Genomic DNA, 15,863 nt, shown 5'->3' on the forward strand with positions numbered 1-15,863 from the left:
CATCATGCACCTGCTTTGCGTGTGCATCTCCTCCGGCTGACGTGGAGGTCGTCTTACCAGTTGTGGATCATGCCATTGAAACACAGATGATGTGGAGGGTTTCTCCCGTCTTGAAGTAAATGGCCTGTGCAGAGAGAGCTCAACCCTGCATTGGAGCAACCTAATGCTCCTATTTGTAACAGGGGTGAGGTCTAAATGAGTCCAAGCCCTGGGGGAAGAACAGCAAAGTTTTTCTGGTGCCCTCATGTTCCTAGGAGCATGCACCGGGGGCAAGAAATGGCTGTGAGCCCCTAGATAAGGATTCCTCCAACTGTGATGGGGAAGAGATTATAGAGCCCTCTCTTCTCTAGGCGTGGTGCTCACACCTGCTGCCTGTGGTCAGGGATGCAGACTGTCAGGAGGGAACTGGTTGGAGTGCATCACACTCAGCTGGAGGGTGGCCTTTTTCTCAGCTGGGGGGTGGTCAGCTGGTCGCAGGGCATCACAACAGCGGCAGGGCAATGCAACTTCTGCAGCGTCTGCAAATGAGCTCTCAGGCAACTCTGCCCTGGCCGAGGCTAAACCATAGACCCGGGAATTAGACATGCAACCTTTGGCTTTTCGAGCATGCAGACCTCTCTCCAGTGCACTTGGGAGGGCAATTTTATTAGCCCAGGCAGTGGAGAGAGCCTGTGCATGTAGGTCTCAAATGCACCCAAAGCAAGACACTGGTTTTGGCCCCGTGGCACCTGTGCCGTGTAGTCCCCCCTTGCAAGGTCTTCCTCCTAAATGCCTCATTTCCTATTACAGAGCAAGAAGGTTTGGTAAAAAGCTTTAGTGCTGTAATGTTTTTCCCAGGCACGGGGACTAACAACCCTGTTTTACCAGATCTTCAGTGGCCACCCATCCTTGGGCCTGTCTGCTCTTTTTCCAAAGCCGGGAGTGTGTCATCTCAGGGACCACTACACCCCACCTTGTCCTTGCCCAGAGCACCCTTCCAGGTCCTGCCACGAGGCACGCTGCACCTTGTGGCTCTTTTTCAACCCTCTGCCCAGTCCCCCTGAAGACGGGGGGGACCTGTTGAGTTCCCCAGGGTGAATTTGCATTGTAACAGGGCTCTGACTCTGGAGCGGGTCCATGGCAGCCACGTGGCACTGTTGGGAGGAAAGGTCCCACCATGGGGCAGAATCACTTGAACCCACCAGCGACCGGCAGCCAACGTGGCGTTAGGGATGCACAGGTGGATCTGGCCCGTGCCCAGGTGGACTTCCCACCTTTTCACCCTTTTGTTCTCCCGCCCAGGCGTTTGCACTGCACGAGGAACTACATCCACATGCACCTGTTCGTCTCCTTCATGCTGAGGGCCGTCAGCATCTTTGTGAAGGACGCGGTCTTGTACTCGGGGTCAGCTCTGGAGGAGATGGAGCGCATCTCAGAAGAAGACCTGAAGTCCATTACCGAGGCCCCCCCAGCGGATAAGTCACAGTTTGTGAGTATTGTGTCTGCTTGCTTCTCCCTCCCTCTTGCATATCGCCTCCCTGCAGCACCCGGTTTGAAGCCGTAGACTTTCATGCCTCTTCCCCTCTTGGAGAGCTTTCTCTTTCCACGACTGCCCACGCCACCCCATGTCCCACACATACATGTGCTCATACGCTTTCTTTGCTCACCAGCCTGAACTCAGTCCAAGGTTTATGTTGGTCCTAAAGGCCCCTCTGACCTATCTGATCAATGCAAACTGGACTTTTATTTTCTATCCATGATCATCACAGGGAATATCAGGGCTGGGGTTTTTGCCCACTCCTATTGCAAAGTTGCCCGATAACAGTAGTGCCCAGGAGAGAGTCTCCTCTCTATTCCAGAAGCGTTCCTGCCTCCATCCGTGCATCACTCTCGCAGCACACACTTTCCTCTCCAGTCTGTAATGCAATGCTTTTCCACTCTGCCGTTCGAAGCATGCAGACATCACAGAGCTGTCAGACCTGTGCCCTCTGACTGACATGCCTGCTTTTCCTGGACGCGGCGCTACGTGACTTGGAAAGCCCTCAACTCAGCTCTGAGTCCAGAGAACAGAGCTGGGAGAGGATGTAGGCTTTAAGCTGGAGTCGTAGCTCATTAAACAACTCACTTCGCTGCAGTTTACAACGTGTTACAACTTACTGCTCCCATTACAATTTCACAACCCTGGCTCGGATGGTGAAATGCATGTTGGAAAGGTGCATCGCAGCATTGGATACCATTAGAAAGAGAGGGGCTGTTGTCGTCCTGACATGTTGAAACCTGCTACTCCCACTGCTGTTGGCTGCTCCAATTTTAATGCAGTATTCTGATTATTAGTAGTAGATGCAATGGGACAGATTCTGTCCTACTTATTAGATGCATAATGGGACATAAGTGCCAGAAGCCCCTAGCCTACATGCATCCAATATCTGTTCCCAGATCCCAACAACCATATGTCCTTCTATGCCACGTGTGCATGGCAGGATGGGCAATTTTGGGATCAGGGATCAGATCTCAATCATGTCACTACTATTTTCCAGTGCAGGAGGGTCCAGGATCATGATCCTAGATTGCCCCCCTATACGGGCAAGTAGAAAGCAGGGTGCCTGGTGAACTGGTGCAATCCCAGAGCTGATAGTGGGATGGCACTACGCTGTTGAATGTGCTTTGGTGCTGTCCCAGGGCTGATGCTGCCAATCCGTTGATTGGCGGTTCCACCCCTGGGACCTCGCTGGAGTCGGCCGTCGGGCTGCACGGCAGGGACCCTTGCACACGTTCAGTTTAAGGTGCAATGGAAACCAGCCACACAAATATTACACATAGTTTGCAGCATGATGTTGTGGTTTATTTCCTGTTTCTTCCTCCAATGCATGGCATGAATGTGTGGCCAGGTTGGTATGAACTGGTTGCTCCCACCTTAAGTGTCAGGTCTGCCAGAGGTCTAAGTGAGAGTCCATTGCACTCGACTCAAGACCCTAAAAACAGTCAGTGCAAAAGGTGAGTTGTTCCTCCTCCTCCTCCCTGCTTTCAAGTGACTCAGTCTCAAGGGTTAGATGAGAGCATGCTGTAAAAGTGGATTTTTCAGCGCTGGAGCAGAGTGGAACAGAATTGCATGTAGCTGCCTAAGTCCATGTCGATAAATTGGAGAGTCCAGTGGAGGGCAATGAAAATGGTGGGCACAACTTGTGAGAAGAGGCTGAAGGGACTGGACTGATTTAGCCTGCAGAAGACAAAAGAAAAGCCTTACGCTCCCATATCTAGGCCAGGTCTGCCCTGCAGTCATTGCTGTGCCTGCAGCTCGTGGCCTACAGGAACGAGCATTGCTCTAGGTAGCGCTGGAAGCAGTCTCGTTAGTGGTAACGTGGAGCTCAGCAGGAGCAAACTGCCCAAATATTAGCTCAGGTGACTTCTGCAGCCCACACTGGCTTCCCTGCTGCCACAGCTAGACTACCCCTGAGCTAGCTAGCATAAAGACAGCTTGACTGTTTAAGCTGTGTGGTCACAGGAGTGCTTTCAGCGGAGCTTATCCGTAGTCCTCGCCCCATGAAACCAGTGTTGCTCCATTGAAATCTTTTAAGGGATTCAGTTTGTCCAGGTTTAGGAGCATTCCTCCACCCCCTGGCTTTCCAAACTGCAAAGGGGCATTTCAGGATTATTCACCATGGTCCATGCATTATCATAACCCACTTTGCAGCATGCATGATGTCCCCGCCCGCACCCGATCCCCGAAGGAGCTGGGTTTAGGAGCATCCCTCCACTTCCTGGCTTTCCAAACTGCAAAGGGGCATTTCAGAATTATTCACCATGGTCCATGCATTATCATCACCCACTTTGCAGCATGTGTGATGTCCCTGCCTGCACCCGATCCCCGAAGGAGCTGGGTTTAGGAGCATTCCTCCACTTCCTGGCTTTCCAAACTGCAAAGGGGCATTTCAGGATTATTCACCATGGTCCATGCATTATCATAACCCACTTTGCAGCATGCATGATGTCCCTGCCCGCACCCGATCCCCGAAGAAGCTGGGTTTAGGAGCATCCCTCCACTTCCTGGCTTTCCAAACTGCAAAGGGGCATTTCAGAATTATTCACCATGGTCCATGCATTATCATCACCCACTTTGCAGCATGTGTGATGTCCCTGCCTGCACCCAATCCCCGAAGGAGCTGGGTTTAGGAGCATTCCTCCACCCCCTGGCTTTCCAAACTGCAAAGGGGCATTTCAGGATTATTCACCATGGTCCATGCATTATCATCACCCACTTTGCAGCATGTGTGATGTCCCTGCCTGCACCCAATCCCCGAAGGAGCTGGGTTTAGGAGCATTCCTCCACCCCCTGGCTTTCCAAACTGCAAAGGGGCATTTCAGGATTATTCACCATGGTCCATGCATTATCATCACCCACTATGCCATGTGCATGATGTCCCTGCCTGCACCCAATCCCCGGAGGAGCTAGGTTTAGGAGCATCCCTCCACCACTCTGGCTTTCCAAACTGCAAAGGGGCATTTCAGGATTATTCACCATGGTCCATGCATTATCATCACCCACTATGCCATGTGCATGATGTCCCTGCCTGCACTTGATCCCCTGAGAAGCTGCAGAGCCTCGTGGGTTTAGTTTGGAAAGCCACCAGCTTGGTTCTTGGAGTCAAAGGTGGCTGCCATCACGTTGGCTCAGGGCCAGCCCATGCCCTCGAGCAGGAAAACCCTCGCCGCCTACAAAGACGACGTGGATTTTGGGATGTTTCTGTAGCAGTCTGGGCACTCGTCCTTCCAGATCCATCACAACGGATAGCTGGGGAGGGAGGCTTCATGTTGTGCATCTCAGCACTTCAGCCGCATCTCCTATTCAGTGGAATTCAAAAGCAAACCAGTGAGGAAGTGGATTAGCACTGATTAATAGCTACCTTTTGTTTCCAAATGAAGTGGCAGCTCTGCAATTATCCCCTCAGCCTATTAATGTGTGGGTAGACAGCAATTTTCTACCAATATAGAAGTTGCCACTAGAACTGGGTTGGTTTTGGGGTTTGGGGTTGTTGTTTTTTTTAATTTATCTTTTTTTTTTCTTTTTTTTTTTGCCGCTGTTTTTTCTTTAGCAAAAAAAGGGCATTTCTTAGTTGGTAAAAGTCGGCTGCTTCATAGCCAGGCAGCCTGGAAATTCCTCGCTTCGGGCACAGGATAAGCAGCGGGGCAGTTTTGTGCCTTGTGCCTGCGGCAGCGACATGGTTTACTGCACAGCCCTCCCAACGCGATCGGCAGGATTGCTGCCACGGCAGGATCTGTTTGCAGTTTGCATGTAAAATCAGTCTGAGTGAAGCTTTGGCGGATAGAGCAACAGAGCCGCAAAAAGGACTGGGAGGAAAAATTTGTAATGAAAGGCTGAATGAATTAGGGGTATTGAGTCTGAAGGGGGGAAAAATAAGGCTGAGGAGGGATTTGATCAGCTGAAGTGTGATTAGCTGAATCCAAATAGCCGAAGGGTGATTCCAGAGAGGAAGGAGATGGGCTCTTCTCCGTGACCACCGGAGACAGGACTAGGAGCAACGGCCTCAAGCTGCATTAGGGGGAATTTAGGTTGAAGATGAGGGTGGTCAAGCACCGGACCAGGCTGCCCAAAGAAACTGTGGACTCTCCATCCCTGGCAGCTTTCAAAAGCAGGTTAGACAGATACTTGGCTGGGCTGGTTCAGTCAGGGATGATCCTGTGTTGAGCAGGAGGTTGGGCTAGATGGTCTTGTGAGGTCCTTTCCAACCCTGCTGTCTTGTGATTTTCTGATAGTCCACGAGGAACAATCCTGCAGTGACGGGGAGATGAGATTGGACGGCCCCCCACGCTCATTACCATGATCACTGTGACATGACATCTACAATGTCACGGTCATCACATCACACGGGGATTAGTGGTTTTGTAACCGTGATGGTCTAGGGAATATGTGAGAAGCAGGATTTTTCTGGTCCTATCTTTAAGTGGATCCATTATATAGTTGGGAGAGATGTTAGACATGCTTTCGGGCACTAAGTGATCTTCCTCAGTGCCCCTCGGAGCATTTTGTGCCCAAAATCATGCCTAGCCTGTCTCCCAGCTCCATAGTGGATTAATTATGCTTGGAATGAGCAATAATTGCTGCATCTCCAGTGGTAGATGTGGTAGGCAGTATGTGCGAGACAGCATTGTTCATGAGGAGGTCACGGTCCCTTGGGGCACACTCAGACAAGCGGGAATGGGCAATACGTGCAGCTGGGTCTGCACACGCCACACGTTCAGGCATTCCCCATGCTGCTAATTTGCAGCACAAGGGGTTTTTTTGACACTGGGAGATCAAAATACCTATGCCTAAAAACAGGGCGGCAACATGTGCCATCCAAGACCGGAGCCTGGCCGGTTGGAGCCGTGCTCCAGCTGCCGACCAGACTCCCTACTGCAGAATCGGTGTGGCTGCAGCCCCCGGAGGTCCCCAGGACTCCAGGTAAGACTCCTGGGACCAGCCGAGGCACTGGCCCCAGCCTCCCTAACCCCACCTGGGGCAACATGACATACCAGAGCATGTGCACGGGTGCTTTCCAGGGACAAATAGAAGCAGCACGCATTGCAGCCTTCAGGGCCTATAGCGTTGATGTTTCCATCTCCCTGATGTCACGTCCTTCAGTACTTTCCTGAACAGTGAAGGCCTTAAGCTCTTGCGTATATGGATTTGCTGAATCAGGGCCAAAGGTTGAGGCTGAATTTTCTAAAGCACTCGCCTCCCAAAATATTCAGGTAGGAGTGTGGAGCACCTTTGAAAATCTGACCTGCATCCTTTTGCAAATCTCTCGTCCCCACCCAGCTGTGGGTGCAAAGTAGACTCCTGTGAATAGTAGATCCGGCAGCTCAGTAGCTGAGCAGGGAAAAGAATTGGCTTTGAGGTGACCCAGAAAAAATATATATTAATTTTTCAGGCTGAAATGAAAAGCTCTAAAAACCACTTGGAAACAAAGGAAGCATTTTGTTTCACCCAAAACCCTTTTTTTTTTTATTTCTCATTAGTCCAAGTCATCCTAGGAACAAAACATCCTTCCAAGTGAAGTGCTGACATGTTTCTTCTCAGAAATTTCCAAAACAAGCTATTCGGGCTTTTTTTTAACCTTTGTAGCTGTACCTTCGCCGTCTGTGGATGGATAATTTATGGTTGTACATTTGCTTCTGCAGTTTGCATGCACTAACCGGCTACTGATCCAGTGCTAAGTCCTATCTCTCCAGTCCTAGCCCCCTTTGACTTCCACAGAGCCTCTTTTGCCCTTGCCAAAGGCTGTTTGGTTCCTTCTCAGCACTGCCAATGTGCTATCTCCACCCGTTCACTTATGTTCATTAAGTGCCGCCTGCTACTCCACCTACTCACTTGCTGTGTAGACAGAGTGAACCTGTCCGGGTTTGCAATCGGAGCGGACGGTTCAGTGCTGCACACCTCCTGTTTCTATGCCATCAACTTGCACACGTGATAACACCATCCTACTGCTTGTCTGTCTTTGGTAAAAGGCTTCCTCTGCATATCCCGAACACACGGGGCCTCTTTCACATGGATGTAATTGAATTCATGTGCCGGCTGAAACAGCAATCAGTCTGTAGACACCCAGAAGTCAATGCATGTAGGTGCCGGCAGCGGCTGCTGAATAGCGCTCTGCTTCTCTGAGTCTGTGGCACACATGTAGCTCAAGCTGCAGCAAGGGAAGTTGAGGTTGGATATTAAGAAAAACTTTCTCGCTAGGGGGGTAGTAAAGCACTGGAACAGGTTATCCAGAGAGGTGGTGGACTCTCCATCCTTGGAGGTTTTTAAGATCCAGCTAGACAAAGCCCTGGCTGGGATGATGTGGTTGGGGCTGGTCCTGCTTGGAGCAGGAGGTTAGACTAGATGTGACCTCCTGAGGTCCCTTCAACCCTCGTTGCCTATGATCCTATGATGTAAAAGCCACAATCAACCACCAGCCCAGGGCCCTGGGATGAAAAAGCGCATAACTTTACCATTTCTCCTTCCACTCACCATCTCCTGCACCACGGAGCAGGTCTCTAGGTGACTGGTGGCACAGTGGGGTAAATCCATTGCGACACATTAACTCCAACCAAACTCAGAGCCAGGCCATGAGCTCCAAATGAGGTCCTACATCATTCAAAAAATAAATAAACTGGACAATAAAAGGGAGCTAATTGCAGAATCATGTGCAATACCCCTGGATCTTCCAAGAGACGTCATCTCCTAGCAGATTTCATGAGCTGATTCCCAACCTACGGTTAACCTTTATCAGCCAGACCTTCAGCAGGGAATAAGCCAACCTAGCTCCATTCAACTTAGAGAGTTTCCACCAAATGACACCCCAGCCCTCTATGGCAGCAGTGCCCCATATCTCTTTCATTAGAGCAGTGCCGGCATGTCTTAGCTGAGCTTGGGCCCATGCTGGTTGGTGTTACACAAGAGCATCTCAAGAGTGTGTCTGCCCCGAAGAAATAGGGGCACAGAAAGGACACAGCAGGTTACTTGTTGAGCTAGGTCTGAAACCCTTGTCTCCTGGACCCTAGCCCCGGCTCCTTCCTAAGAAAGACCCCCCATAGGACCATGTATCCCAGGCGTAGCAGCCTTTCCAACTTGTTCTCTAGCTCACCATTTGGGTGGGCATTGGTGGTTCTCACACCATGCTTTGAACCTAACTCTCTTTCCTCTCTGGTTACTCCAGGTGGGCTGTAAAGTAGCCGTTACCTTCTTCCTTTACTTCCTGGCAACCAATTACTACTGGATTCTGGTGGAAGGTCTCTATCTCCACAGCCTGATCTTCATGGCGTTTTTCTCAGAGAAGAAGTATCTTTGGGGATTCACGTTATTTGGCTGGGGTAAGTCACCACCGCTCTCTGCCGCTGGCTGGCCTACAGCACGCAGTCCTCTCCGCTTGGCAGGGGGTGCATGCAAAGGCTGAGGAGAGGACATGGAGAGAGGAGCGAAGGGCTGGGGGAAGGGGCAAGCACTTGGCCCCCCCATGCTTGTTTGAGTACATGAGCAAAGGAAGACCCACCCCTGAAGACCTTCTGTTCAAAATGCTCTCCGCAGCTCACAGCCCAACTACAACCAGAAAGACCTCTCAAAGGGCTGCGAGGCAGGATGTCGAAGCTTTGTGGTCCATCCTCCAGCTGCACCAGGTGGATCCAGAAAGTGCCTGACTTGCCTGCGCTCTCCCTGACTCACCATCATCCCCAATCCCCCCTGTAGGGCAGGGCATGGCGGGATCAGGCACCTAGAGAGGTTATTGCCCTCCTGAGCAGGCTTCACAAACCCTGCCTGGTCCCATCACAGCCGAGGCTTGCCTGGTGGTAGGGTGATGGGTTGGTTCCTTGGTGTGGCTTCTTACCAAGAGGGTCCTCAACTGGCCTCGCCAAGGGGTGCACGTGGGTGTGTGTTGAACCTCTTGGCTTGTAAGGACCAGTCCTAGAAGGGCATCTTGCAGTTGACTTCATTTGCAAAGGGCACAAAATCCACCACTCAGAACTGCACAGGGCAAATGAGTGCCATTGAACTGCATAGAGGAACACCCTTTTGTACCAGGTGGAAATCTGAGCCAGATGCTCCTAAAACTTTCATCCTCTTGACCCCAGTGAGCTTTCCTGCCCAAGGCAGGTGAGCTGGATTGGATGATCTCACAAGGTCCCTTTCAGCCCTAAACTTCTGTGATTGAAATGGCTGGAGAAACCAGGAGGACATTGAAGGTCCTATATACACAGAACCCCCCTTCTTCGGTTGATTTGAAATACTCTGGATGTTGGTTTTCTTGGGCAGTCGAATGCCTGAATGAAGATCTTTTAGTAAACCAACTCGAATAGTTGGAAAAATTCTTCTTTGCAAGCTTTCAGGTACACATACCCTTCATCAAGCTGAGGAAGCATCTGCAGTTGGTCTGTGCTCTTCCTGGATGGAACAAGTAGAAATGAATGAAAGAAATAGGAATGAATGAGAAATGCTTCCTCTGCCTGACAAAGGGTATTTGTACCCAAAAGCTTGCAAAGAAGAATTTTTCCAACTATTCGAGTTGGTCTAATAAAAGATATCAGACTTACCCAAAGAACCTTGTCTGCCGGTGTCCTTAGACCTCCATGGCTACGACCTACACCCCTGAATGAAAACCTGCAATTTGTAGGGAAACCGCTCCTTTTTCACCCGTGGAGCAGGGCACGAGGGGCGGGATGTGGGTGCAGAGGAGCTGTCATTAGCAGACAGCTGTTTAGACACAAGTCAAGAACGTGCTCTTGTTCACATCTGGCAGCAGCGCTGGCCTGACAGGGCTATGCGGGGAGTAATGAGGTGCGTTTCATTTGAGGGCAATGTAATCACTGCCTTCTAGTGTCTGAAGGTGTCAGCACTACGGGAGAAGAGGAAATGTTTCAGGTGATCCACAAGGGCACGTTACTGGGAATAACGGGGTGTGAGTGAGTAGCAGAGCAGGAGAAGCATCTTCAGAGCAGTGTCCATGACACTGTCTCTTAAGGGAAAGAGAGCAGACCTATATTTTAAAATGCAAAGCCCGGGACAATGTACTGCAGGCACCGTCGTGATTGGCAGTGTATGCAATTGGCCTTTTCCCCCTATGATTTATATCTGAATGGAAGTCCCAGCTAATTAGATCCTCAAACTACACAGTGAGACAAGACTGGTTTTCCTTAGCAAAAGGTTGCACATGATGCATTACCCCAGGGCCGTCTAAGTGGCAGCCTGTGAGTGAGCTAACTGCAACCCAGTGGGGTCGTCGGCATGACTCTGGAATCCAGGCGGCAAGCACCGCTACCGCTTATCTCCCCCACCCCCTTGCTGACCACCGAATTTGAGGTCTTCATTTGCCATTAGCCAGAGGCAGGGAAAAAAGTGGGGCAAGTGGCAGTGGCATTCACGCCCTGGGCTCTGGAGTCATGTTGATGCAGCAGCTCCATCAGTCATACCAACCAGTCACCCCCTCTGCCCCTGCTACTGGCAATGGCCAGATCTGGGGTCCATATATTATGGGCCAGATCTGGGGTCCATATTTTATGGTCCAGATTTAGCCAAATGAATCAGACACCTCTGCACTAGCTAGCAGCATCCCAAACAGGTCATCATGGGACAGTTCTTATGTGTGCTGGTTTGGGGCTGAGAATTATTTAGATTCAAGATATATAAAAACACTTGGCTACCTAGAGCGCATTGCTAATTGAGTCTTATGTATATTCTATTGAGGGATTGGGGCAAATTTATCTTGCTGCCTATTATTAAAATTAAACACGTGGTAAGGAGCAGATCTAAGGAATGATTTCCCAGTGCAAATGCTGAAAGGAGAGAGAGGCAGTAGGAAATAATGCCGCATGTTCAACAAAAATAAAATGTTGTTCGTAATGCTGAAGCGGCCGAACAAAAACAGTTAAGTAGACATCGGCACCTTTCATTAACACTTTCCAGCCACTGCCAAAGTATAATCATCTTATCAAGCAGACCACAAAGCCAAAGTCACACCTGTCACAACACTGACTGCCCGTTCACTTCCAAAACTCTGCGGTGTTTAATTAAATGCCTCTGGAATGAGAACACAGGATTTCTCAAGTGGCATTTGCTTTTGCTTTCTTTTGATTATCAAGATAAAATATGTGTTTGTGTGTGTGTGAACTTTGATTGCTTTGATAGCTTCTGGGCACCCAGTTGGAGACCCCAATCCAATGCCTATTGAAGTCAGTGGAACAACTCCAGTTCTCCAGCAAGAGCTGGACCATCCCCACGCCACGGTGGTGACTGATATGGAACTGCTGATAAGTAACCATAACATTCACAGAGATACAGAAGAGAGACTTTTGCCCCAAGATCTGAGATTTGTTGCTTACTTAACCATAAACATCTGAGGGCTTGTGCTACTCTGGATATTTCCAGGAAAATATATACATGAAAAAAAAAAACCCTTTCACCATAAAACAATTTATTTTCAGAAGGCTGGCAAAACCAAAGCGCTCAATGACTCGTTTTGATGTCACTTCCAGAGATTTATCTGTAGGAGACTGTCCAATCCACATCCTGGTCTGGCTTAAGTCCACGTAGCTCTATTGAACTCAATTATGGAGCGCCTTCATCCTCCTTGAAGCAGAAAAGATAGAGCACCAAACAGACAGAATAATAATAATAATAATAGTGGCAATAAATTCCCCAAAGCTTTTCTAGTTCTCTGCAACTATTGAAGAGAGGGAGTCTGGATAGGTCTTCAGGCATCATACCTGAATGTTTTGGCCAGAATCAAGATTTCACTTGCCAAACTCAGAAAGGAGGCAGTGAAGCTGACCTGGGGGCACCTGCTTCAGCTGTTTGTCTAGGTGTGCTTGAGACTGATAGCAGGGCGGAGGGGCATCCCTTGGCTAGCTCCAAAGCCTCATTTGTGAATTTGGCACATACAGGGCATGTCTACACATTCATTAATGCACCTTAGATACTGCACATTTAGTTTAGTACTTGCTTAATAAACTAATAACTAAATGCGCAGCAACTAGAGTTACTGCACAGTAGTGCCGGTGCATGGTTATGTTGTGACACTTACTGTGCATTAGCCTAATAACACTGCACAGGGGGCTATTAGCATGGTTTGTAACCACCACGCTACTGCGCAGTGTTATTAGACTAATGTGCAGTAAGCGTCTCATGTAGACATGCCCACAGAGGAAGAGTAGGTAGGAGAGGGTTGTGTGTCTTGGTGGCAGACTTTAGGGCATCCAATGCCTCTAGGATATACAGTTTAATGCCACCACTGTTGCCCCAGCCGTCAAATCTGATATCTCATCTCATAAAAGCATAAGAACTGCCATTGACTGGGTCAGACCATTGGTCCATCTTGCCCAGTGTCCTGTGTCGCACCGTGGCAGAGCACAGATGCTCACGGGGACAGTGAGCTGCGTCTGCCCAGGGTTTTTCCCACTATTCCTCTCTCACTTGCAGCCTCCAGTATATTGGGTGCCTATACACATGCAGAGAGGCTGCTCTGACATGCTGTAACTACAGTGCATCAGAGCAGACTCGATTAATCGAGTCTACTGAAGTGTGGCAATTACCACGCCACAGCGGACTGCAGCGACACGTGTATCAGCATATCCGCACTGAAAAAATGGCAGAAATGGCTCGTTCAATGAGCTTTAGTTAAACACCCCACTGCGATTTTTTAGTGCAGGGATGCTGATACACATGACACTCTGGCTCTTGGAGCCACTTTAATTAAAACTGCCCCCCTTCCTCCCCCCATTCCCAGACCACATGTATAAATGCCCTTAAAGTCTAGGATGTTCTGATTCAGAGGCCGTGCCTCTCGGTCGTATGGTCCATAGCTACTAATGTCCCTTTCCTCCAAGAATATGTCCAGTCCCTTTTTTGAATCTGGCTAAACTCTCAACTTCCCCCACATCTGCTGGCAATGAATCCCACACTTTAACGACACGCTGGGTGAAAAAGAACGAACTGCCTTAATCCATTTTCAATTTACCCCCCGCTAGTTTCGTGGTGTGACCCCTCGCTCCTGTGTTGTGAGAAACAGTCAATAATAAACCCCGGTTGACTTTCTCTTCATCTCAACGTGCACGAGATGTGAGTGTTAGAAGAAACGTGTGTGTGTGTATGTGTGTACCTAGATAGATAGCTAGATAGCTAGATAGCTAGATAGCTAGATAGATAGATATGCATGTGTGTGCATGGCAGGAGGACACTGGCGGTTGGTCATCTCTTTGCAGGAGAGAGGGGTGGGGGGGGCGCACCCTGTCTAGCATGCGATGCTCACGCTTTCTCCAGCGGCAGGGCAGACACCTGACTTTATAGGACCTGCATTGTACACACTGTGTGTATTGACTGGGCGTGCACAGCGCATACAATGTGGATACTGTAGAAGTCAATGACAGCACCCAGCGGAGCTCTGCCTGCGCCATGCTTGCCCCGCATGCAGGAGGGTGCATGCACGCGTGCGTGAGAGCTCCCCGCTCTCGGTGGCTTTGCAAGCTGCAGGGACTGTCCATCCTTTGTGCCATTCACTCCAACAGAGACTTGCAGGCTGACTTTGCAGCCACAGTTTCAAGCCTGACTTCTTCTCAGGGTTGGCGTTTTTGGATACCCCTCTTCTGATGCCTTGGGCTTGGTTTTCAGGGCGTGCAGAGCACCAGCTGGTCCCAGTGACTTTACTGGGAGCTGCGGGTACTCAGCGGCATTGACAACCAGGGCCAAGACTTCTCAAGTCAAGCACATATAAACAAATCAGTGGAGCTAAGGTGCTGACCAGAGCAGCTCATGAAGGCCAGGAAGGATGGTTGGGACCCATCAGAAAGGATACAAAAGATCATGATCATGCAAACGGCGCCCTGTTCCCCCAGTTAGAAGTAGAGGCAGAGCTGGTTGAGAAATGGGTTGAACATGCAAAATTATGTACATGTCAAGATAATTTCAATGACATGCATTTTAAGAGACCCTTTTTTTTTTCATTTATTTGAACTGTGTTGCAACATGTTTAGTGAAAAACTTTGGATCTGAAAATGTTCCTTTTCAAGTACTTGTGGTTTTAATTTTCCTGTCTTCTCCTCAACCCCAGAGTTTTCTCCCCCTCGCCTCTTCCCCACGTACTTTTACAGCTTTGCCTCTCAGAAAAGGGCAGGGGAAAGAGGTTGAGTAAAGGAAGCATTATGGACTCAAACTCTGCTCTCTGCTTGTATCTTCCCGTGAAACAGATGGGAAGAAAATATCTTGTGAAAGTCTCCGCGTGTGTGAAAAGATGCGGGGGTTTTATTTAATAGATTCTGTTTGAAAAAGGGCGCAGATTAAAGCTCAAGCACCAGTTCTAGAGTAAACTGTAGTAACCTCATGCAGCTCATAATGGTGTAGCTGAGGACTGGCCCAATACTTTGCATGTAGGCATTTATTCAGGTTTATTAAAGGATGTGCCTGTCTGATGGTAAAAAAGTTCTTCTTGATTTCTTTGACTTCTTCTACACCCGTCTTACCCTGGGTTCAGCAGCCAAATAATTAAAAAACACAATACTAGATAAAAGCATGAACACTCACATCTCTAAAATGAAATACAGCCCAGGTTGCCCGTGCAGTCGCAGTCAAACAAACGGTTCTTTTTAACATCAGCTCTTGGTTGTAATTGTAGAGCTGGGTATGTACAGCAGGTAGAAATGCATCCTTCTCGTAAGTCCTTATAACCAGAGGAGCCCCAAGCACATTGAATGTGATTGAATGTTGCATTTTTTATCATTTTTTTATACTCCAGTAAAATTTAGAGGCTTCAGCTGAATTCCCAGTCCCCTTGTGCTAGGTGCTGTACATTTACAACTGCCCAGTGAGCTAGAAGCACATGCTTACAATTAAGCATATGCTTCTGTGCTTCCTTGAATTGCAACCCAGAGAGCTCAGAGTCCAGACAGTGTATTTATGCCGGTTGATGAGAAATGTCTTCTTTCTTCCTTTTTCCCAAAAAGGGCCATTTTATTACCATTTGTGATAGCTGGCATGCATCGGCTTGGTAAGGGGATCACACGCAAGCAAAGCAGATTGCACCCGGCAACAGGATATATTCAACTCCCTGGCAGGATATATTCTCCTACCTCTTGGAGGGAGAAAAAGTGCACGTCTCATGTCATTCCCTGAAGCCAGTTTGATTTCAGCTGAAATAAAGCGGCCCTGGACGCTTTACAATTATTCAGCGGTGGGCCTGGCTTGGGTTCATTCATGTGACAGGTTTCTTAAGAGGCAAAGAGCTTCTCCATCCCAGACAAAGAAAAGCTCTTGTTGTTTCAAGATGATCTGGATGTGATGGGTAAAATGTCAGGGTGTTTCAAAGCAGATTCAAGCCCCCCCCCAATTATTCCAGTGGCTTATCCATCACACTCCTCTTCTTCCC

At 49.1% G+C, this 15,863-nt stretch overlaps 1 protein-coding gene across 1 annotated transcript in view; it reads left to right on the forward strand.

Moving 5' to 3' along the window:
- The window catches only part of PTH1R (parathyroid hormone 1 receptor), a 144,202-nt gene that overhangs the window by 107,803 nt on the left and 20,536 nt on the right, over nt 1-15,863 (forward strand). Inside the window, exons 6-7 of the mRNA XM_014602746.3 lie at nt 1,282-1,468; nt 8,676-8,829. Coding sequence (XP_014458232.1) covers nt 1,282-1,468; nt 8,676-8,829 — 341 coding nt within the window. The remainder of the gene's footprint in view (nt 1-1,281; nt 1,469-8,675; nt 8,830-15,863) is intronic.

This window comes from Alligator mississippiensis, chromosome 5 (assembly GCF_030867095.1).
Source record: "Alligator mississippiensis isolate rAllMis1 chromosome 5, rAllMis1, whole genome shotgun sequence".
In the NCBI taxonomy this organism is placed as follows: domain Eukaryota; kingdom Metazoa; phylum Chordata; order Crocodylia; family Alligatoridae; genus Alligator; species Alligator mississippiensis.